The sequence below is a fragment of the Ceraceosorus guamensis genome, assembly GCF_003144195.1.
Source record: "Ceraceosorus guamensis strain MCA 4658 unplaced genomic scaffold IE81scaffold_57, whole genome shotgun sequence".
NCBI classification, from domain to species: Eukaryota; Fungi; Basidiomycota; class Exobasidiomycetes; order Ceraceosorales; family Ceraceosoraceae; genus Ceraceosorus; species Ceraceosorus guamensis.
Genome location: NW_020290052.1, coordinates 33,649 through 54,462, shown reverse-complemented (window position 1 = coordinate 54,462; position 20,814 = coordinate 33,649). Strand labels below are relative to the sequence as shown.

General features: G+C 55.9%; 4 protein-coding genes across 4 annotated transcripts in view; 3 read left to right on the top strand and 1 right to left on the bottom strand.

Moving 5' to 3' along the window:
* Positions 1 to 1,523: 1,523 nt before the first annotated feature.
* On the top strand, positions 1,524 to 5,373 carry IE81DRAFT_203401 (hypothetical protein). Its single transcript, XM_025510897.1, has one exon. The coding sequence runs from the start codon at positions 1,675 to 1,677 to the stop codon at positions 5,221 to 5,223; it is 3,549 nt and encodes a 1,182-aa protein (XP_025367931.1). The 5' UTR covers positions 1,524 to 1,674; the 3' UTR covers positions 5,224 to 5,373.
* Positions 5,374 to 6,130: 757 nt separating this feature from the next.
* Positions 6,131 to 8,778, top strand: IE81DRAFT_325230 (malate dehydrogenase). The gene is made up of 8 exons (XM_025514452.1): positions 6,131 to 6,538; positions 6,779 to 6,889; positions 6,980 to 7,099; positions 7,225 to 7,424; positions 7,509 to 7,693; positions 7,976 to 8,002; positions 8,085 to 8,281; positions 8,376 to 8,778. The coding sequence occupies exons 1-8, from the start codon at positions 6,404 to 6,406 to the stop codon at positions 8,448 to 8,450; spliced, it is 1,050 nt and encodes a 349-aa protein (XP_025367930.1). The 5' UTR covers positions 6,131 to 6,403; the 3' UTR covers positions 8,451 to 8,778.
* A 4,163-nt stretch (positions 8,779 to 12,941) lies between these two features.
* Positions 12,942 to 13,780, bottom strand: IE81DRAFT_279160 (SET domain-containing protein; the record flags this gene model as incomplete). Its single annotated transcript, XM_025511489.1, has 3 exons — positions 12,942 to 13,070; positions 13,140 to 13,357; positions 13,435 to 13,780. Coding segments are annotated over 3 exons (693 nt in total), but the record flags the coding sequence as incomplete, so codon positions are not given.
* Positions 13,781 to 18,712: 4,932 nt separating this feature from the next.
* IE81DRAFT_360363 (hypothetical protein) overlaps positions 18,713 to 20,814 on the top strand; it is a gene marked incomplete at its 5' end in the record, with an annotated part of 2,539 nt that continues 437 nt past the window's right edge. Inside the window, 10 exons of the mRNA XM_025516716.1 lie at positions 18,713 to 19,245; positions 19,334 to 19,399; positions 19,471 to 19,529; positions 19,594 to 19,668; positions 19,816 to 19,935; positions 20,165 to 20,206; positions 20,278 to 20,345; positions 20,414 to 20,460; positions 20,531 to 20,541; positions 20,626 to 20,731. Coding sequence (XP_025367928.1) covers positions 18,713 to 19,245; positions 19,334 to 19,399; positions 19,471 to 19,529; positions 19,594 to 19,668; positions 19,816 to 19,935; positions 20,165 to 20,206; positions 20,278 to 20,345; positions 20,414 to 20,460; positions 20,531 to 20,541; positions 20,626 to 20,731 — 1,127 coding nt within the window. The remainder of the gene's footprint in view (positions 19,246 to 19,333; positions 19,400 to 19,470; positions 19,530 to 19,593; positions 19,669 to 19,815; positions 19,936 to 20,164; positions 20,207 to 20,277; positions 20,346 to 20,413; positions 20,461 to 20,530; positions 20,542 to 20,625; positions 20,732 to 20,814) is intronic.

Below are 20,814 nucleotides of genomic sequence, written 5' to 3'. Positions count from 1 at the left end.
CGGCTCGGGGCGTGAATCCTAAGAGTTGTGTGTGTCTGCAAGCAGAACAGCAATCGTCAATCGTTAATCCATGAATCGCGCATCTCCATGCGTGTCCTTTCTAATATCAAGAGTAGCTACGACTGTTGGCCATGGCAGTGGGGAATTGCGAAGGCTCCCACGTCATACACCCGCCTCAGCTGCTGTGCAACTTCCACATCACTGATTCGCATCTGATCTCGATCCGACATTGTTTTTGTACCTTGACAGTTTGCGAGTAGCAATCGAGTGCTTGCACAGTCACGAATCGGTGGGCACGTCGCTCGGGGGACAGCAGTCCGAGTCAGAAGTCGGAGTGTGGACGCCTTCGTGATGCTTGAAAAGCCGTCTTATACTGTACACTCAAAAATACTTGACGTGCGTTGTGCTCTCGTACTGAACGTGGCGCCCACAGATCGAAGGCATGTCGGCATTCACAATCTTGAATCTGAATCTGATGAATCTTACAATTAATTGTGATGGCTCAGCTGCTGGCGCTGCCATATCGAGAAGACGCATGGCCAAGGAACGCTCAGTTCTTCGGTGCTCTTGGCGTGGCGGGGCACTCGATCTTGCCTGCTGCATGCGAGCGCGTGAATCGGACATTCGGACGTCGCGAGAGAGAGGAAGCATAAAAGGTCTGTATACGGTATATAGATTTGCGCGCGCGCATCACGCACCCGTCTTGACTGACTAGTCGCGAGCACAGTGCAAGCGGAGCCGGCTAAGAATTGCAGACTCTCACGGCGTGCAATCGTGAACGAGAGTGAGCCGACCCAGCGATTGATCCCAGCGATGATTGACCGCGTGGTCTAGTCGTGAGTGAAAGATGAGAGCAAACAGACCTGTGTGGTCATGTAAGCTAGCTGTGGCGCGACAAACACGACTAGGAAGTTGCACGACCCGCACAGGCCTTCAGCAGAGGTGGAATTTCTAAATCGGAATCGCGAATCAAATTGTGTGTGGGGGAGGAACCAGAACCTCCGCCGCTGCCCCGTTGCTCCTCCACACCCGCATACCGCTCACTGCCTGCTGTTGCTTCAAAGCTGCAGCCTCGGCAGCCAGGCAGCAGCAGCAGCATCAAGTCGATGAACTTTTGCTTCCGACGACTCCGCAGCGCGTAAGCGCTGCGCATCCACTCTTGACTCGTGATTTATCCATGTGAATCATGACTTCAGCAGCTCAAAGCAATCAAAGCTCAAAGACGATCATCGCTGTGGCCCGAGAGGGCTCTCTGCTCGATTGTTGCTGCCAAATACCTGCTGTACAGACTGCACCCTTTCACACTTACAAATCCACGTCTGCATCACCCTGCTACTCCCACTCGGAATACGGACCGCCGCCTACACTGTGACTTCAAAACACCGAAGGTAGCATTCGACACGCTGACCTCTCTGTCTGCCCACAGCGGCTCAGCACATTGGCTCAGCGGTCGCAAAGGCGAGGGCCATCCTCGGGTCTGAAAATGCTGCCAAAGCGTACGCTTTCGTCATCTAAGCCCAGCCTGGCTCGCGCCCAACACTCTGCTTGAATATTTGAGTCGGCGCCATCTCCCCCTGTGCTGAGCGGTCGTTGCTTGAGTAATCAAGGCCCTCGCTGCTAGTCGATTGTGCCAGGGTCTCTCCCGTCGTCTCTCGCCGGCCCAGTCTTGGCGAAATGTCATCTGCATCTCTCAAAGAGAGGGCTGATCAAGCCGCGGCAGAAGCGGCGCGCCCTTCCTTGTCAAACGAGCATCCTTCTCACATCTCTTTGCCATCACCACACCTCGCTGCTGGCCTCAAGGCCTCCACCACGAGCTCCACTCCCGAAAAGGCGCGCAGAGATGCGAGATACCGTGAAACGTCCTCGGTATCCGACGCAGCACAGCGAGGCACTGCTTCGGCTACCACTTCTCCAGTGCTGTCCTTCGCTGCTCTGCCAGTTCATCCCTTGCGCGCCGCACAACAGGAAGCACAATCGGCAGCTTTGAAGTCAGGAGTCGCTACTTACGCCTCGACAAGCTCCACCCCTGCGATTTCATCTCCCTCGCGCGCTCGCAAGATGGAGCGCGCGTCCTTCGACAGACTTGATGGCTCAGACGATGAAGCAGGCACATCCAACCTGGCTTCTCACAGTCCGGGCAAGCGGCATAGCGGCATCTTGAGCTTCATGGACAGGTTGCGACCGCATACATCCAATTCTCACGATCCCAACGAACTGCGTCGGTCGAATTCAGGGAAGGGGAATCACTCGAGGTCGCATTCCAGCGGGACAAGCATGTTCGCTTCTGGTCATCCCAGCGGTAGAAACAGCGGTAGAAACAGCGGTAGAAACAGCGGGCGGAATACAGGCAAGCACACGCCGACCGAAGCGCCCACTGGCGACTACGCAAGCTATCTGGCAGCCACTGAGCTCAAAGCGCGTCTTGCAGCCGAGCAAGAGGCTGCCATTCGACGTGATCTCGAGCTTGCGAAACACCCTAGCAGGCTGCAAAAGGAAAAGGCCAAGGAGAGAAGCGACGAGAGACGCGGCGACAAGGCGAGCAGGTTGCGCGACTTGGTCAGAAAGATTTCCGATGAGCAGCAGCCCACCCTACAGCAGGGCCCCACGTTGGAAGAGCGAGGATACTTCCCAGGCGATCTTCGGCACCACGGTCATCTTGACTCCACACGCCCTTCGCACAAGAACTCAGAGGCACACGCAGACCCTGGGAATCGGCGAATTGCTCACAAGTCGTCTAAAAGCAAGGCCAAAGCAATGGCTCCTGCGCCGTGCGGCACATTAGAGTTCAGCGAGTCAGAAGACGACGCAGACGGTGCCTCTGATGATCTACTGGTAGGTTCATCCGCAGACGAGAGGGAGAACGGTGACGAGCGCCCAAAGAACAACGCGCCATCAGGCAATTCTCAGAGCAGCTCAGGCACGTCGGACGATGAGGAGACTGTCGACATCATCCATCACGAGCGCGACGCTTCTACAATCTCGCTCAAGTCTTGGCAGACGGGCAAGGGTCAAGATGACAATGCATCGGGAGTCTTCTCGCTACATAGCGGAGGTGCGTCAGCCCAACTGCAAAAACCGCTCTTGGAACTTGAAGAGCTGGAACTCGAGAGCTTCTTGAAGAATTTTGGCCGACACACTCGAGAAGTGCGGGTGCCTGCGTCAGTGAACTTCCCACAGAGACGCATGCCGAGGTGGGAGGACTTCAGGGTGCCGCCCGACGAAGCGGCAGTGGCCGCGCGGCAAGGCAAAAGGGTGACTGTATTGACCCATGTAGATCGAGGTTTGCAACTGCTAGCAGCTTCCGAAGGGCCTGGCGGACCCCAGCCACGCCAATCGGGTAGCAACGGCCCGCATGCCATGAATAAGCATGGTCACAAAAAGAAGCGCCCCTCGAGTGGAAGACAGAGCAGAGGCGCTGGAGAAGCCGCTGGAGAAAGTAGCGCGGGTAGGACAGAGGAAGAGAACACCAGCGCAGACGAAGCCGTCTCGCCGCCTGCAGAGAGGAGCGGTCAGCCGCACGTCACGTGGGCGCCCGAGACCGGCTTTACCACCACGACTGAGCGCGAGCTCCCGGAACCGAATGAGTCGCCCGATGCGAATCTGGCGGGGCTCCGCCAGCGGTCCATCGAGAAGTCGGAGCGCGAAGCGAAGAAGGAAGACAAGAAGCAACAGCAGTCTCGAGAGAGCAAGACCGCTGCTGCGCAAGCTGCCGATGTTGCCGCCAAAGCAGATCGCGCCAAGGCTCACGATCGCAGCAAATCCGACGACCGAGGTGCTGATCGGACAACGCAGACGGATGAGGAGCCTTGGCAGATCATCACGCCTTTGTCGGATGAAGCTGTGCACAATGCAGCCAGCGAAGCGCAGGGTGAACCTCATGTGGATGGTATCGCCTTCTGCATCGCCTACATTCTTGCACTCGTTGAGCGCTACGCACCCGAGGAACTGGACAGCAGTCCTGATCAAGCGTACCGAGAAAGCAAGACGCGAAGCCACATCGAGCGTCTGTACCTCATCGCGCCCTTTTGGGAGCGACTGCTCTTCGGTCTGCGCAGACTGTACAGATGGGAGGACACGAAGCGGACTGGCGCAGCTGCGATGATCTACTTTTTGCTCTGGTATACCAACCTTTTGGCGACTGCATTTCTTTTGATGCTCATGTACTACATTCTCCAGTTCCGCTTCTTCCCTCCGGACGCTTCGGTCCTGCACGAACAAGTTCGCAAGAGAATGGCCCGTGGTGTCGAAGCAGATCGACTAGCCGAACGTCTACGGCGCAGAAGTCGGCTCGACATCTTGGAGATTTACAAGCGTTACGTGATGACGTATGGTTCCGCCACGCAAGCGGCCGCAGGTGACATTGCAGATTTCCACGAAAAGGTCAAGAATCTGATATTGTGGCGTAATCCCACTGCTACCTGGCGGACCCTGACGCTCTTTTCGATTGCGACAGCCTTGGTGACATTTTTGCCGACCGCGGTAGTGGCAAAGATCTTGTGGTTGGTGCTCGGCGTCAGCTTCTTCTTGCTGCTGCCTTTGCAGTCACACTACCCGCGCTATCGACGACCTCTAAGCCCCATTTGGTGGGCACTTTGGGGTACGCCGACCGATGCGCAATTCGCTATTCAGCTCTTACGACGACGACACCTGGAACAACAGGTCGCCGCTGGTGCCGAAAGTAACGATCCTGCGCTACAGCAAGAGGGTGAGGAGGTACGAGCGAGCGATTATCGCAGAGGCAAAGAGGGCAGAAAGAAAGGCATGATCAATGTTCTCACCCCTCTCATGAGATCATCTGCTGCGCACGCCGTCGCTTATGGTCCCATGCGACCTCTCAAAGATGGGGAAGGTGGTCTGCTCTCGCTAGAAGATCGCGTCAAAGACAGGCATGGTCACGAGACGGTCAAGCCTCGAAAGCTGGGCAGTTTCTTCTGCCAGCACAATGCGGTACCGGGCCACCTTCACGTGACAACGCGCATGATCTACTTTGTCGCGCTGCACCATGTCCGGCCCGAAGGTTCTCACAAGTCCTGCAAGACGCCGCTAGAAGAGATTGCGGGACTGGTCAAGACGAAGTCTATACGACTCGTCGTTTGGTCCTCGTCTGGATTGCAGATACAACGCACTACAAAGGGAAGCCTATTCTTTTCGAATATGGCTCATCGAGACGATGCTTTCAACTTGATCTTGGCTATCGGCTCCGAAGTTTGGAGCAAAGTCTAAACTGCGGACGACGGCGAACTCTCACCTTTTCTGTTTGTTTCTAAGCTTCTACGTTATTACCTGCGCTACCATCTACACCATCCGATCTGCCAATTGGGGCGCCTGATCTGAACGTTTCTACCTGTCATGGATCTTTCAACTTGTCTCTGGTGTTTCCGTCTTCTGTCTTTACTCCTTTGATCTGCCTGCGGTGCACCTTCACTGCTCGGCGTACTTGCACCGCTCTTTTACCAGTCACTGCTTTGTCACCCTTTCACTTTGCAATGCTTTGTAACATCTCAACAGTCAACAGCGGCTGAAATGCTCAAGTTGCCAGCGAGCCTGGATTCTTTGGATACGATCACGGTGGCTGTGTCCGTCGAAGAGTCACGAGTGGTGCATGGACTTTTGCGGAGAAGGCTGTTTTGCGCAGACAGACTCGTGGAGCGGTACGTTCGACACGTGACCTTTGTCGGCAAGGATCGGGAAAGAAATTCAAAGAGGCACCAACGCGCCCCAGGTCGGGTATCCGATATACAGCGCTCGCAATTACGATCCTGTGGAAGGAGCGGAGCAACCACGCATCAAGGAGCTAAGCAAGCACAGGTCACGAGTATCATCAAACTCGATCGTGGTTATACCTCGTGCTTTCGCTTGCTCTTGTCGCCCCAGAATTTGAAAGGGTGGAGTGCTACTGACCGAATGATGAGCATTGCAGCAGAGATGGTACCATTAGATGCAGCAATGTGAATGTGAATGTGAAATTTCAACATCTTGTTATTCATTGTATGCCGGCCATGCTGCATGTGCTCCGCGGCTCTGCTGGGCTGGCTGCATGGCTGGTGCGCCGCGATGATGCGAATGCGAATCAAATGCTGCGTGCTTCGATGGGGCGGGCGGTTTTTCTGATGGCATGAAAGGCCGCGAAGAAGCAGCAGCATGATGCAGCCGCGATGGGGAGGCTCCTTCCTATACGCGGGCGCGCGCGCTTGCGAGACGACACAGCTATAGGGCGGCGCTGCGTGCGATAATCAAATCCTCGCGCGTCGTCCTTTGCACACATGCAGCGCTGTCCTGACCGGACGATCAAAGTATCCAAACGTTCTGGACAACCTTCACTATACCACATCGCCTCGCGCGTCATCTAGTTGCAAAGCATTCCAAAGGTCTTTCGATTCGTCAGAACACATTCTAGCACAAGATGTTGGCTGCACGATCTGCTCTGCGCGCTTCTATGCGCTCGGGTGCCGCACCCTCCAGCCGTCTCTTCAGCTCCTCGGCCATCAATAACAAGGCCGTCGCTGTTCTCGGCGCTAGCGGTGGTATCGGACAGCCTGTGAGTGTCTTCAGCGCCGTCTTTTGGACCTGCCCGATAGGCAATGCCTTTTGCCGGCACGAAGCGATCTCTATGGCCTACCCGGGGGATCTGCTTTCAGTGCACGAATGCTTGTTTTTCGCAGTGCCTTCGCTCGTGTCCAGAGTCGCCATCGTTTCCAGCCACGGGCACAGATACTGCACACTTTATGGCCTTACCTGATCATCAGCGCTGACAAATCTCGTGTCTCCCCACTCACAGCTGTCTTTGTTGCTCAAGAACGACCCTCTGGTCACCAAGCTTAGCCTCTTCGACATCCGTCTCGCCCCTGGTGTCGCTGCCGATATTGGCCACGTGAACACGCCCGCCGTCGTAAGTGCCTGGCGCTTCATTCGATGAGAGAAGAAGGCTCTTGCTTTCTCCATCCGTATTGACCGCTATGCTTCTTTCGTCGCTTTTCAGACCACCGGATATGGAGCGGAGGACAATGGTCTGGAGAAGGCTCTTGAGGGCGCCGAGCTGGTTGTTATCCCCGCTGGTGTCCCTCGCAAGCCAGGCATGACCCGCGACGACCTCTTCAACGTGAGTTGGTCGAACGGTGCGAGAAGGCGTGCAAGGCCTCCTGGTCCATTTATGCAATTCCAGTCTCGCTTCCGCGGCGTTGCATCTGATCTCGTTTTGCTCCTTCATTTTGCGCGCTCTTTCAGACCAACGCCTCCATTGTTCGCGACTTGGCCAAGGCTGCTGCAAAGGTCTGCCCCAAGGCGCACCTCCTCATCATCTCCAACCCGGTCAACTCCACTGTCCCCATCGTTGCCGAGGTGTTCAAGAAGGCTGGTGTTTACGACCCCAAGCGCCTCTTTGGTGTGACCACTCTCGACGTGACCCGCGCCTCCACCTTCCTCAGGTAAGTCCTAGAGCGAATTTGCAGCCTGGTTTGAGCGTTGCGACGAATCCGACTGACATGCCTTTTGTTGTCTTTTGCTGGTAGCGGCATCGCAAGCTCTCACCCCGCTGAGACCATCGTGCCTTGCGTTGGAGGTCACTCTGGACCCACAATCGTTCCTCTCCTTTCCCAGGCCAAGCAGGGATCCGCTGTCAAGGCTGGCGAATTTTACGAGAAGCTCGTGCACCGTATCCAATACGGCGGTGACGAGGTCGTCAAGGCCAAGGTGAGTAAAATAGTGTGAAATTAAATGGATGAAGGATGATGTATCTAGGTGGACATAGGCAAAAGATTCGGGTGCTGGAAAATTCGCACGCTCTGCGCCAAGCAATTTCAGGCGATTGCTGACTATTTGCGCCCCATCTCTTTGCGACTGTCACAGGATGGTGAGCATTGAGTTGATGCAGTGCAGCTCCTTCTCCTACGGGTAGACTATACTTGTTTCACCTGGGGGTAAGCGCAGTATCAGCGAGTAAATTGCTGACTGCTCTTGCCGTTTCTTCGATGTCAAGGTGCCGGAAGCGCCACTCTCTCCATGGGTAAGTGCTCAAGCTGACATGGAAATGCGTGCAGAGCGACGCGTGTCTCTAAGTTGACACAGTACAACGCTTCCTTCAACAGCCTACGCTGCTGCCGTGTTCTCCAACTCCTTGATCCGTGCCATCAATGGCGAGGGCAACGTCGTCGAGTGCACCTATGTCGACTCTCCTCTCTACAAGGACCAAGGCGTTGACTTCTTCAGCTCCAAGGTCACTCTTGGTCCCGAGGGTGTCAAGGAGATCCACCCTGTCGGCCAAATCACACCCGAGGAGGAGAAGGTGCGCACGCAGTTGAGGATCGCACCGCTATAGCCAAATTGAGCCAACTGACACGAAACGCATCGCGTTTCTGCCCCTGCCTGCTCTCTTGCAGCTCCTCGAGGCTTGCTTGCCAGAGCTTTCCAAGAACATCAAGAAGGGTGTCCAATGGGTTAGCGAGAACCCCTGAGCGTTCAGAAACTTTTCCGCGAAGAACGTTCTGGACACCAAAACAGGGGCTCATTTGTTTGACTGCGCAGGAATCGTTCATCGTGCACGCTGCCTTTCATCGGTCCTCTTGTTGCCCACATTTGCGTAATTCAAAAAATTGGCGATGAGAGCTTGCGAGAATTCACCCCGAATTCACCGCTGCGCTTTGAGCTAGATTTGCTGCGAGTGACCTTCATGCTCGGCTCGGAGAGGGCGGCTAGCTGCAATTGGTGCGGTCACGTCATAACACTAAGCCCATCGACGGTGCTTCCAACTCACAGACTGACACTCCTTCAAATGCAGCCCAGACTCTTTCGTACTCGGCACAATCAGCGCGTGAATCGCGTGAAAATGGTGTGACATTGCTCGTACTCGAGAAAGTGGCGGATGTTTTGAACAGAACACGACACGATGAGATATCGAAAGGGAAGGGAGGGAAGCGTTTCATATGATAAGGGTCTTCAAGAGGGACTTGAAAGCGGCGAGTCGCGCGCGAAGCCAATCAGCGTGACTGATGAGGATCGGTGATCTGGGGACCAGCACTGTAGAACGACTTCGTCGGGATACCTTGCGTCGTGTTCGTAGGCTGAGGTGCCAACGGTTTGGCTGGAGACGTGCTGTTACTGCCGCTTGCCGAATCTGCGCGCACATGCGCAGGGGCTGCCCATGCTGGACGGCTCGCGTCGGTCTTCAGTCGAGCAGCATGCATGCTTTGGCCCCGTTGACTGGAAGGGAGCACGGCTGGCATTCCGTATGGATGGTTACCTGGCAGTGGGTCACGGCTGAAGCCTGGCTGGCCGTTGCCCAACGCAGCGTCCCAGCTTGGTTCGTCCCAAGGCAGTGCAGCCATTCGAGGCAAGGATACCTGATGCTCTTTTGAAGGTGGCGCAGCTTGCTCACCTCCACCACGAAAAATTTTGCCCCAAGGAGAATCTGGCTCGTCCCAAGGAAGACGCACAGCAGAGGGCAAGGGCGGGCCGGGCCATCTCGGTCTTTCGCCTGCTGTCACAGCCGCGCGTGCCCGATTTTGGACGGGTGGACCCCACGGCGCACCAGTGACATCCTCATCCCACGGAAGAGGTGCAGGTCGCGTCTGGACCGCACTTGCGCTGGGTAAAGGAGCTGGAAGACCGGCAGCCAAAGCTGCTCGAGCGCTCGATGGGCTCAAAGGAAGGAGCGGTCGCGATGCCAAGGGGCTCAGAGAGGTCGCAGGCCGCGGCGCCACAGCTGGCAAAACATCTGATTGGCTTGCTGGCGCCTCTGCACTGGTCACCACGGTTTGCGTTGGGCTGCTGGAGTTTGTCTCGTCCTCGGGCGCACCCAAGTCTCCTTCCAAGACAGCCGGGCCTCGTCTCTCAGCATGCAATGTAGGGCTGCCTTGTCGAAGTTCGGGTCTTTCACCATGCACAATAGGGCTGTCGGGCAGGGCGTCTTGTCGCTCCGCATGCGGAGGCGGGCTCGCTTGTTGGCAAAGGGCCGGGACTTCTTGTCCAGGGCCAGCGATCGGATCTTGCGTCGACCTCGTAGGACTCGAGGTCGATTGCCGCAAGTGCTGCGGAGAAGGGGGGCCCTGATGTCGTGGCGGAGAACCGAAGTAGTAAGGCGCGAGAAACGGGACGTCGGCAAGGGTGCTTGGAAGAGGTGGTCTGGAGCCGGATGGTCCGGCCTCTCCTCGCGACTCGTAAAATTCTTGCATCTCCGCTCTGAGCCGTTCGGCATTGATGACATCAGCCGCTCGCTCAGCAAGATCAGATTGCCTTTTCGTCTTGTATCTAGCACGACGGATGCGAGCTTGACACGCGGCGTACGACTTGCGGTCTTCTTTGCGCTTCGCAGTGAGGATCTTGATGGCTTGCACGATGGGACCTCTGCCCTCACCATCCGAACCTGCCGACTGCTTGAAAGCCATTCTGGCAGCGTTCTGGGGATCATATCCACGTTCCTTGAGCCGCCGAACTCGGGCGTTGAATGCGCCTTTGGCTCTATGGACGTCTTGCGCCGACATTCCATTGGTTTGAAGTATCGCAGGAGTAAAAGGAAGAAGCATGAGTTTCCCGAGATCTGTGGTAGCGATGTCGTCCGCAGGAATGTCTTCGGGCCGTCGAGGGTCTACACCATATCGCGTGGAAGTAGCGACTTTCTTGGGCGAGTTTGTGCATTCGGATCTTGATCTCAAGCTCGCATCTTGCCCGTCGTCCACGACTTCACCCGACACATCGTCTTCGACATCGGGAACCGCGTCAGCATCGCCCTCCGGCAATTCGTCGCCAAGCAAATCCGGCAGGTCCTCCTCATCAGGCTCGCCTCGCAAGACAGCGCCATTTTCACCATGCATGGACTCGGTATCAGCTTCAGGCTCGTCATCCGTCCGCTTCTTGGAGCGACGCACACGTGCCAGGTACGCATTCCGATCTCGGCGATCCGCCATGAGCTGTTCCCATTCTGCACGGGAAAAAACCCTCGCCCTCTTTCCGTGCGGAGGGCTGTATTCGAAATCGTAAAGACGTCCAGCGACATCTACGAATTCGGTTCCAGGAGGATAAACGCTCTTGTCAAACCAAGGCTTCGGCTTAGTCGGCGGTCTCCCAATGCGTTTCTTGCGACGCTTTCGCTGTACGTTGTTGACGAGAGCAGTTGGTGCTGCTGAAGGGTCTCCATCATGCGACAAATCCGCAGGATCGTCATCTTCAGACACAGATTCGCCCGGCAATTCTCCCGCGTCTCGCCTGAACCGGCCTCGCGCCTCAGAAGCTTCGAGGTCAGAGATCTCGTCCTGGCTAGGCGCGCTCGGGTCAATCGCAGTCCTTGAGCCGTTTCCAGCCTCGTCGTCTCTCACAGTTCGGGTGGAAGGCTTGTTGCCGAGTAGTAAGCCCTCGTCTGTACTGCGTTTCCAAGGCACGCTGCCCGATTGCTGAGCTTGTGCTCGAGTTGAGCGTCGTAGATGAGGCTCCGCGGGGCGATACTTCCATGCAGTGCCCAATCCTTTGAATTTGGATCGTTTTGGATTAGGCTTGACAGACTCCGCCGCAGCTTGCTTCCTCTTCTTGCTGTTCGTGGGGCCAAGTGAGGGTTGCCACCGTTGCGGGGCAGCCGACTTGCGGCCAGACCGCGTGTGAACGACTGTTCGAGGCTCGGAGTTTGCAGGACTTGCCGCCTCTGCGGCACGCAGGGCTCCCTTACTCTGCTTCTCCGCAGGCGAGACCTCTGGAAAGCTTAGCGAAGCATCGTCATCGCTGAGATTCTCCTGGTCAGTGACCTTGCCTGCCAATTCCGCGAGACGCGCGAGCGCAACCACGTCGAGTTCCGTCTCTTCTTCCGTCTCATCAGAATCTGCTGCCACTTCATCTAGCTCCTTCGCGAGCGCCTCGTTAGAGTTCATCTGCGCAGTCGATGGACCTGCCGAAACCGTCGTACCGGAGAGACCAGAAGGAGACGAGGGGCTAGGAGTCGCATCCTTTTCGCTGCCTTTCCTGGCCACTTGGTGGTCGTGCACAGTCGTATCATCCCAGTCAAATATCGCGGGACCCTGATCGTCGCTTGCATCAGAGCGCCGACCCGGACTTTGACCCCCTTCTTGTGCCAGATGACCAAAAGCTCTCTCAGTCGAGGCAGCGGCGCTCGAGCCCGACTCCGCCTCCTCTTCCTCTTCGGACATTGCGCGCTCAATTTCAGTGGGACTGCCGACGAGTCGGCTGGAGCGCCTCGGTGCTGACGATATCATGCTCGATAAGAGTGACCTGGCTGGTGACACTGGGGTCGAAGAGGTTTGTTGGCTTCTTGGCGTGCTTATCGGTGTTGATGGGGCAGGACTCAGACTCGCGCTGTGGCTTGGAGAGGCCACTTGAGATCTGGCCAGACTGCGCGCCTTGCGCGCCTCGGCGGCGCGAGCGAGCTCAGCTTCCTTAGCAGCCCGTTGCCGTACGAGAGTGGATACGTGTTGACTGATTTTGGCCTGCCGAGCGGCGCGACGCTCTTCCGCGGAAACAGACGTGGAGCCTGGTGTCCCCGGCGTACTACTATCCGGATTTTCGGAGCCAGTAGCAGAGGCTGCTGTCGCTGCTGCTGCTGCCGCAGCCGCGGCCGCCGCCTTCGCACGTTTGCTCTTGCCCCGGGCAGAGGCGGAAGCAGCTGCTTCAGCGGCTTGTGTGAGCAGCTGTCGCTGTGACACAGTGCCAGGCGCCAACTTTTTGCCGCCAAGAATGCCCGAGCAGTTGGCTGACTTGCAAAGACAGCGCTCAGCAATTGTTGCAGTGGTATCAGAGGTTGCGCTAATCTGGGTTGCGCTCGTTGAGGGATCACTCGATGATGATGCGCTGCCACTCAAGCCGACAGCAGCGCCTCTTGCCGCAATGCCTCCTGCAACAGCTTTGCGTGCAAACGCAGACCATCCTGCAGTAGGCCGTAAGCGCGTAAGTGAGCTTCTGCTATGGCACGTACGAGGTAATAGGGTGTAGGGATGCAGCCACTCACCATAATCATAGGTCAGCTCCTCTCCTGGCTCGATGTCCCTCAGCGCATACAAGCCAATTTGGAATTCTGCATCTCGCTCCTCATCCGATCCGCAAACAAGCCACTTCTCGATGTAGCAGTTCGGATCGCACTGGCAATGACGCGCAAGTCAGCAGAGATGGCGCACACTTCTCTCCAATCTTTGCGTTGGTCGACTTACAGAGTGGTTGGCAAATCGGGTGATGTTGCCCTTGAGACCTCCGTCAAGCACTTCGCCCGCAGCATTGTCGTAGTCCAAAAAGTAAAAATTGCCAGTGGCTTTGTAGAAGTCAGTGACGCGACGTGCGCACTCTGCGAGGTTGATCACCTCGCCGCGGTACTCGTCGATGAATTGATCTTTTTGAATGCGCTGCTGGGTCTGCAGACCGAATCCGCGTTCTCCATACTAGCGCCCACAATTTCACGAGGATAGGCGCATCAGCGCACGCATGTGAGCCGAAGATTGCGTCGCACACGACTTACATATGTCACTGTAGTCGTCACTTTGGCACGCTTTGCCAAAGAGATGTTGGTGCACCTCTCGCCACATGGACACTGCTTCGGGTTGCAAATGTACTGCAGCACCCTGTTCATGCACTCCTCTCCGCAATTGCTAGACGGCTCGCAGATGCACACCGGCACTTCACCATGTATGCGCTTGCGCGACACCCATCTATTCTTCGAGATGGATTTGTAGGGTGGAGGTTTCTTCTTTGCGTCCATTTTGTCGCGGAGCTCTTCTCCACGCTTCGCGATCGGGTACGCGAGCCGAAAGTCTCTCTGCTCGACAAGCAGTGTGTTGCCGTAGTGAACAGGCGCAGGAAATGCCGAGGTGCCTTCGGAAACGCGCGTGCGAACAGTCCCGCGTGGTTTGACGGCTGGCAACGATTTGCGGGAAGCTTTGCGTGCTTTCTCTGGCGATGACAGCTTGAATGTGCTAGAGTATAGGCCTGCGCTCAAGAATGCCTGTCGAAGCACAGCACGGGTCGGTTAGCATATTCCGGACGCTGACTCTCTTTTCAGTCGTGCAACAACCCACCTTCTTTTGCCATGGAGAAGGTCTTGCCCTGGAGGAGGTAGCTGAATCAGGAGCAGCGGCTGCAAGCCCATTGCAAGCGACAGACTCGCTTTGCGGTGCCTGCCGATCGCTATCGGTCAAGCGGCGGCGCTTAGAACTCGAAGGTCGATCTTTTTGATTGGGGTCAGAGGCAACTCCTTTCTCTGCCAGTTTCTTTGACTTTCCATTTCGAGACTGAGTCTTCGAACTGGGGGAAGTTTGAGCTTGAGCGCGCAGAGATCGCTGACTCGAGACCTGAGTCCCGCTCGAATGTCGTCTCCGGGCAACAGCAGCAGACTTGTAGGTCCTACTGAGAGCTTTGCCAGTCCTAAGGCCCGGCGTGCCAGGCGCAGAAGCGCGCCGCTTGACCCTGCGCATCACAGGATGGCTGTTCTGAACATCGTCGTCATCTTCAGCCAGTTCACTTGCTTCCTCTCCCTGCTCGTCATGCTCCTCCTCCGCCTCCTCTTCACCTTGCTCGCCATCCTCTTCCCCCTCTTCCCTTTCGTCCTCTTCTGCCTCTGCTGCTTCTCCTCCGCTTTCCTTTTGATCTTCTTCTCGTTCGTCCACCGTCATCCCTTTTGCCGTCTCTTCTTCCTCCGCTTCACTGCTGGCAGCGTCCGACGCTACCTCGACACTAGAAGCGAAGCGCTCACTTGATCCGCCTGAATGATGTTCAGCAAGCAAGGTGGTAGCAGTTTGCTTTGCTCTGCGCTGCAACGCACGCCTCGGCAAGGAAGAAGCCTTCCTCTTAGAGGGAACAATCGACGCAGACTCTGAAGGGCGCCCGTTTGTGGGCTCTGCTGCTCGCGTATTGCCCGATGAGCTGCTGGCCGTCATGGACTTTCGACGTTGCAGCTGCTCAGTCAGCAGTGTTGGAGAAAACCGATTGGCGGGACGACGCTGTCTCGGACTCATCAGGACAAGATTAGACGCTTCTTCCTGCTCCTTTCGCCTCCGTCTTACCGGTCGCGGCCTATCGCTCGCATCGCCTTCGCTGCTCGACTCCTCGCTGCTCGCCTCTAATGCTGTAGTATCGTTTCGAAGTCTGGGCCGCAGCACTCGATGGTTGCGAGCGTTCGCAGTGAGCGGAGGAGTGCGGGTCAAGTCCACCACCACTCTGCTCTTGTAGGTCTTGGTAGTGCCTGATCGGGCTCTGCGAGGGCTGGCAGGTAGAGAGTCGACGGATTCCATCAGTGGAGCCGTCTGGGAGGCGGGTGGGGGTGCCGAGAGAGAGCTGATGGATGAAGCAGAAGCGGATGAAGAAGCACGCTCTGCTGCGTTCAGAGGGCGAGGCGAGGTGCTAGCTGCGGAATGATGCTTGGCCGAGTGTGAGTCCATTGCGTCGTGCTGGATGCTTGGCGGGTACTTCACACGACGATGGCGTCCGCGGGCAGACGGACCGCCTAGGCGCATCTCTAATTCCTCATTCTCCATGACTTTTTGCGATTTTCGCACGAGGCGCTTTGACCTGCTGCTTCCCATTGCCGAGTCATCGCCATCCTCGTTGTCGGTCTGCTGACGACTGCTTGGTCGACGCCGCGCGGCCACACCGCTTCGAGGCAGCAGAGTAGCCGGCATGGCGAAAAGGGCCTGATCTTGCTCGGCGCAGGCAGAAGCAGTGATTGCGGCTACGCCAACGTAAGCCTCTTCACCAGCTACTGATCACGCGCTGCTCTTGATGGTGTATGTGTGTGTGAGATGCGTTCGCAGCTGTTTCAGTTGGGAGCACGAACGCAGCAGACGTAAGCCTATACGGGCGACGAGGGCGTGACGCGAGTGGGCGGGGTAGGGCGGTGCGTGCAGCAGAGGACGAGCGCGCGCGCAGACTTCCGCTCCCCGCTCCCGCTCGCGTTTGGGACGTTCGCGATCGGTCTAGTCACGAGTGAGTGCCCTTGCGCCGCTGGTGCGTTACAGAAAGCTGCTCTGCGCGGCTAAAGACTGCTCGGCTAGGCTGCGATTCGCACAAGTGGCCCGAAAGCGCAAATGATAGCGAAAGCTCGTCGCTGGGACGACTGAAGATTGTGATTCTAAATCAAGAATGATGCTGAAGGCAAAGTGGATGATGTATCACGATGCTAGACAACTTTTGCTTGGCGTGGGATCATGGTCAAGACCAAAGATGCGAAAGCGTCGCTCTGCACGTCGCCTCCTTTGCCGCACAGCTCGGGCCGCGTCTTGCTGCTAGCTGGCCCTCTTGCCGCGTGCTGTGTGACGCTGATACCGAGCGATCTCGTCGCCAGGAGCTCGTGATTGCTCAACGCGCGCCATCTAGGCACTCAGAACTTACCATCTAATCGCGATACTACTATCCTTTTCGCCTGAATCAATGAGTATAGGTATGCGACATATCAAGCACAGACAACACGCTGAAAAAAGTGACGTCCGGTTATAATCACGGGTCAACTTCGTTCTACCAAAGGAAGCACTCGTCGTCATGATATGGGCCAACTTCGAATAAGGTGGCGCTACCTCCGACTAAACCTCTAAGCACCGAATCTTGTCACATGTCTAGAGAGCTCGACAATGTACAGATCTAGGTATCTGCCTCTCTGGAAAAACCCGCGCTACGACCTTCGTGTTCTCTCCGGAAAGCTGCGCCTGCACAAAGTTGGCGTACCAAAAAGCCGTCCCTCACATTCCGCGACGGTCAAGGCGAATGTCCTGATCATTCAAGACGCTTGGGTGATTTTCTCTTAGGAGAGAGACGAATAATAGTAAGGGGGCATGGGTCTATGCCTGACACGCTGACGCTGACGATTTCGATCATTCGAGTGAACGCCATTCTCGTGACGATAGCGATGCAAGACGTCAAGCTTCATGGCAAGATGTGGCGTAGATCAAGTAAGTCGATAGGTGCAAGATTCTGTGAGCACAGCGTCATAGTGCCAATTGTTCTCAACCGAAGACAAGCAGGTGTGATATTGAATGTACCTCATGGCAGGACAAGGTGCTTCCGCCACCTCGACAGACAGTAGAGACTTTTGTATCCCTCTTATTTGTTCAAGAAGCGGGAGCCGCTAGTCAGTCAGTCGATAGATCGTCCCAGATTTTGTCTTATGTAAACCCTTTCACTGCTATACTTGGCCGTCTCGAGGGGCCAGGCGCCGTCGCGCACCTCAGCCAGCCTCGCAATAACGACATTCTTCGCCGTGTGCACACAGTCGCATTGTTGATAAGTGAAAGGCAAACAAAGGACTCTCAAGATACGCACTTGAGCTCTTCATACAAGGCTCTCAACCTGGCAAGCAGCGAGCGGCATTTTTGATGTCACGTATCGCTAAGACGATAGCGACTGGCTTTGACCTCATGGCAGCGTTTGTCCCACTTTTATTTTCCGCTGGCCAACGAGTAAGCCCGAGAGCAAGACTTCGCAGCTTGTCTACAAACAGCTAATTTGTGCGGGCACACTCAAAGATGAACTCACGACTGGACATCGCGTGGCTCACGCACACACGCCTCACTTCACAGCCTCTTACGGGCCGCGCGACGGGTCATCACATGTCTACGCGCTATACTCCGACACACGCACCGCTCACAAATTGATATCTGGCGGTCTCTACCTTCTGACATCTCCGCACAGCCGTGGACCGGGATTCCTGTGCCGCAATCATCTAGAACGTCTCCCTTTTGATGCGTCTCTTCGTCTTGAGCTGATCGCGATCGTTGGTCACGACTCAAGCTCACACTCATGACTGCAAATATACGATAGATCTCGACGGTCGTGCGTGACGAACTTGATATCATGCGTTATGCATCGCGTCGCTATTTAACGCGTCGCGCGCGACGCGCACGCGCCTCACAGGGACGATGATCGAGCTGTCAGACAAAGAGCTTAGTGCGTCGTACCGGTACTCACGAGTCGTGAGTCGTCAGTCACGAGTTGAGTCAAGTGTGAGCGCAGCAAGGCGGAGCGCTGTCACAGTCACGAGTCCCGATTGAGTATCGTGGCTTGACCTTTGCAGCTACGCCGCTCAAAAAGATAGCCTGCTTGCCGCTCTTTATCCCTCTACTCACAACTCGCGCCGACTCGCGAGTCGGCGCAAAGACCGGGAATCGTTTATGCAGCTGCATGTATGCAGCTCCATCCGCTAGGCGGCAGGCCGGCCGGCCGGTCGCAACGAGATCGAGGACCACTGCCTCGGCTCGCACTACTGCGTGCGTTCCTTTGGAAGAATCCTATAGCGACGCTCGCTGCACCTGGCTGCACGAGGGCTGAGGTGGGAATCGGGGGAGCAGCGTGGATCTGAGATGAAAAAGTAAAAGGCAGCTCCACTCATGCTGCTGCTGCTGGATGATTGCACCTCCTCGATCACCAGAGGTGACCTTAAATCTTCACATTCATGATTCATGACTTGCTCACCAAGAGCAGATTGGTGGATGCATCTCTGCTGCTGCAACTCGCAGACTACTTGAGAAGATTCGTAGGCTCAAGACTACCGAGCCATTCGCTGCGCCAAAAAAATCCTTCACAGACCTTTGTCTGACCGGGGCATCCCAGCCCGCGAAGCGCTGCGAAGGGTTCTCAAGGGTCATGCGGGCGGGCTTTCGAGGTACTGCTTACTCAAGATAGCCGATCTTCGAGCATACACGAGACGAAGTTGTGTACAGAATCCGCAAGAGCTCAGATCACAAACCTGAACGCCTCCTGCCCCGAACATCAAGGAGGGGGAGTACACAGCGAGCGCAACCTCAAGATGTTGTTGCGGACCAAAGTTGCCATTCTGTGCATCGCGTGTCTCGTCGTCCTCTGGCTGAATTGGCTCCGAGGCGACGCGCTCGAAAATACAGAGTCGGGATACAAGCCGCCCAAGTTGGATTTGTCCAAGCTCAATCCCTTGCCCAAGAGGCCCATCATTGGGAGCGATGGCACGAGATTGGACAGTCGCAAGCCTCGAGCAGCCTTCGTGATGCTGGCTCGCGAAGTGGAACTGGATGCGCTACTAAAGACGATCCGGGAAGTTCAGATGGCATTCAATGGCGAGAAACATGCGCGGTATCCGTACATCCTACTCTCCGATCCCGGTCTGCCCTTTTCGCCATGGTTTCGATCTAAAGTCAAGGCTGTCGCATCCAGCGCTGGTGTTGAGGCTCGTTTTGCAGAAATACCAAAGGAGCATTGGGACATCCCGAGCTGGATCGATCAGACGCGCATGTATGAAGGCTTCAAGAAGATGAAGGCAGGCGGAATGTTATACGGCGATAGTCTGAGCTACCGCAAAATGTGCAGGTGGGTGTATGGAGGCGTCAAGGGCTCGATCAGCTGCTTGATGGCTGAAATGCTCGATGACCCTTGCGCACGGCATGCCTCTTCACAGGTATCAGTCCGGCTTCTTCTGGCGCCATCCGATGCTCGACAACCTCGATTACTACTGGAGATTAGAGTGAGCCTAATCAAGCAATCTTTCGACGTCACTTGCTGTCTTTAAGATCATTTTGCACCTTTGCTCTGCAGACCTGGCGTCAAATACCCCTGCGACATGCGCAGACGAGATCCCTTCAGGTTTATGAGAGGTGAGTCAAGAAGCACGATGTCGAGCTCAAAGCCGACATCTTTGCTGATCGCATTTGGTGACAGACAACGGCAAGAAGTACGGCTTTGTGATCACCATCAAGGAAAGCCCGGGAACCATCAAGACACTCTGGGTGAGCTGTGTTATCGGAACGCCACAGCAGTCTGACGGCTCCAAGGCTGACTGAGGCACATTCTATCACGCCCGCCTGACGATCAACGCAGATGTCTGTTCTGGGTGAGCCTAGCTTACACGTCATTCGGAAAACGTGTGCACTGACTGTCAAGCAACCGCCGCGACAGAGTGGATCAATACGCACAAGCATCTGATTCCAGCGGACAACTCCTTGCGCTTCGTCGCAAAGCCACACATGAACGCTTACAACAAGGTGAGCAGAAGCGTCCCGCGTGAATTTGACATAGTCTGCATCCAGTTCCTGAATCTTGTCCGCACTTTGCGCCTGCAGTGTCATTTTTGTGGGTCTATAGTCCTCTAACGTTGCATCATTGACTGACTGACTTTGAGAGAGTGCCCACCCAACCAATTACATAGGGTCGAGTGAGTCGATGTTCCGTTCACAGTCTGTAGTGATCTGCGAGTGCTGATCAAGGCCTGTTGTTGTCGCTTTCTGCTCAGATTTCGAGATCGCAGACCTCTCACTTTGGAGAAGCCAAGCATGTGAGCATTGATGGACATCTCTTGTACTTTATGGGCCCACACCAAGCTGATCGAATCTTTGGAAATCGCAGACCAGTCCTTCTGGGCCCACCTGGACGCTGCCGGAGGCACATTCTACGAAAGATGGGGAGATGCGCCAGTGAGTTGCCGCACAGCATCTGTCAGCGTTCCAAACATCTGCTCAAAGTTCTCTGGTCTGCGCACTAGGTGCACAGCATAGCCGCTTCCATGTTGCTCAATCGTAATGAGATACAGTGAGTGAAAGCTGCGCAGCGATCCATTCGACCAGGCTGATCCTGCATACCCCGAACCGCGTATGATAAGCTACTTTGAGGGTGAGTCCAACCGACGCTTTGCCATGTAGCTAGCGTATCGTACGAGGATTGCTGACGAGCGCGAGCTTCTGACGGACGTGCCAGATATTGGATACTTCCACAACCCCATCCATCACTGTCCCAGATCTCGCAAGGACGCCGCGAGATGCGCATGCGATCCGCACCAGAGCTTCGACTATGACAAGTTCGGGTGGGTCAACAGCCCTCTACCCTTCTGCTCGATGCCTTTCACTCTGACCACTCATTCGCACTCATCTCACACTCCCCCCCCCC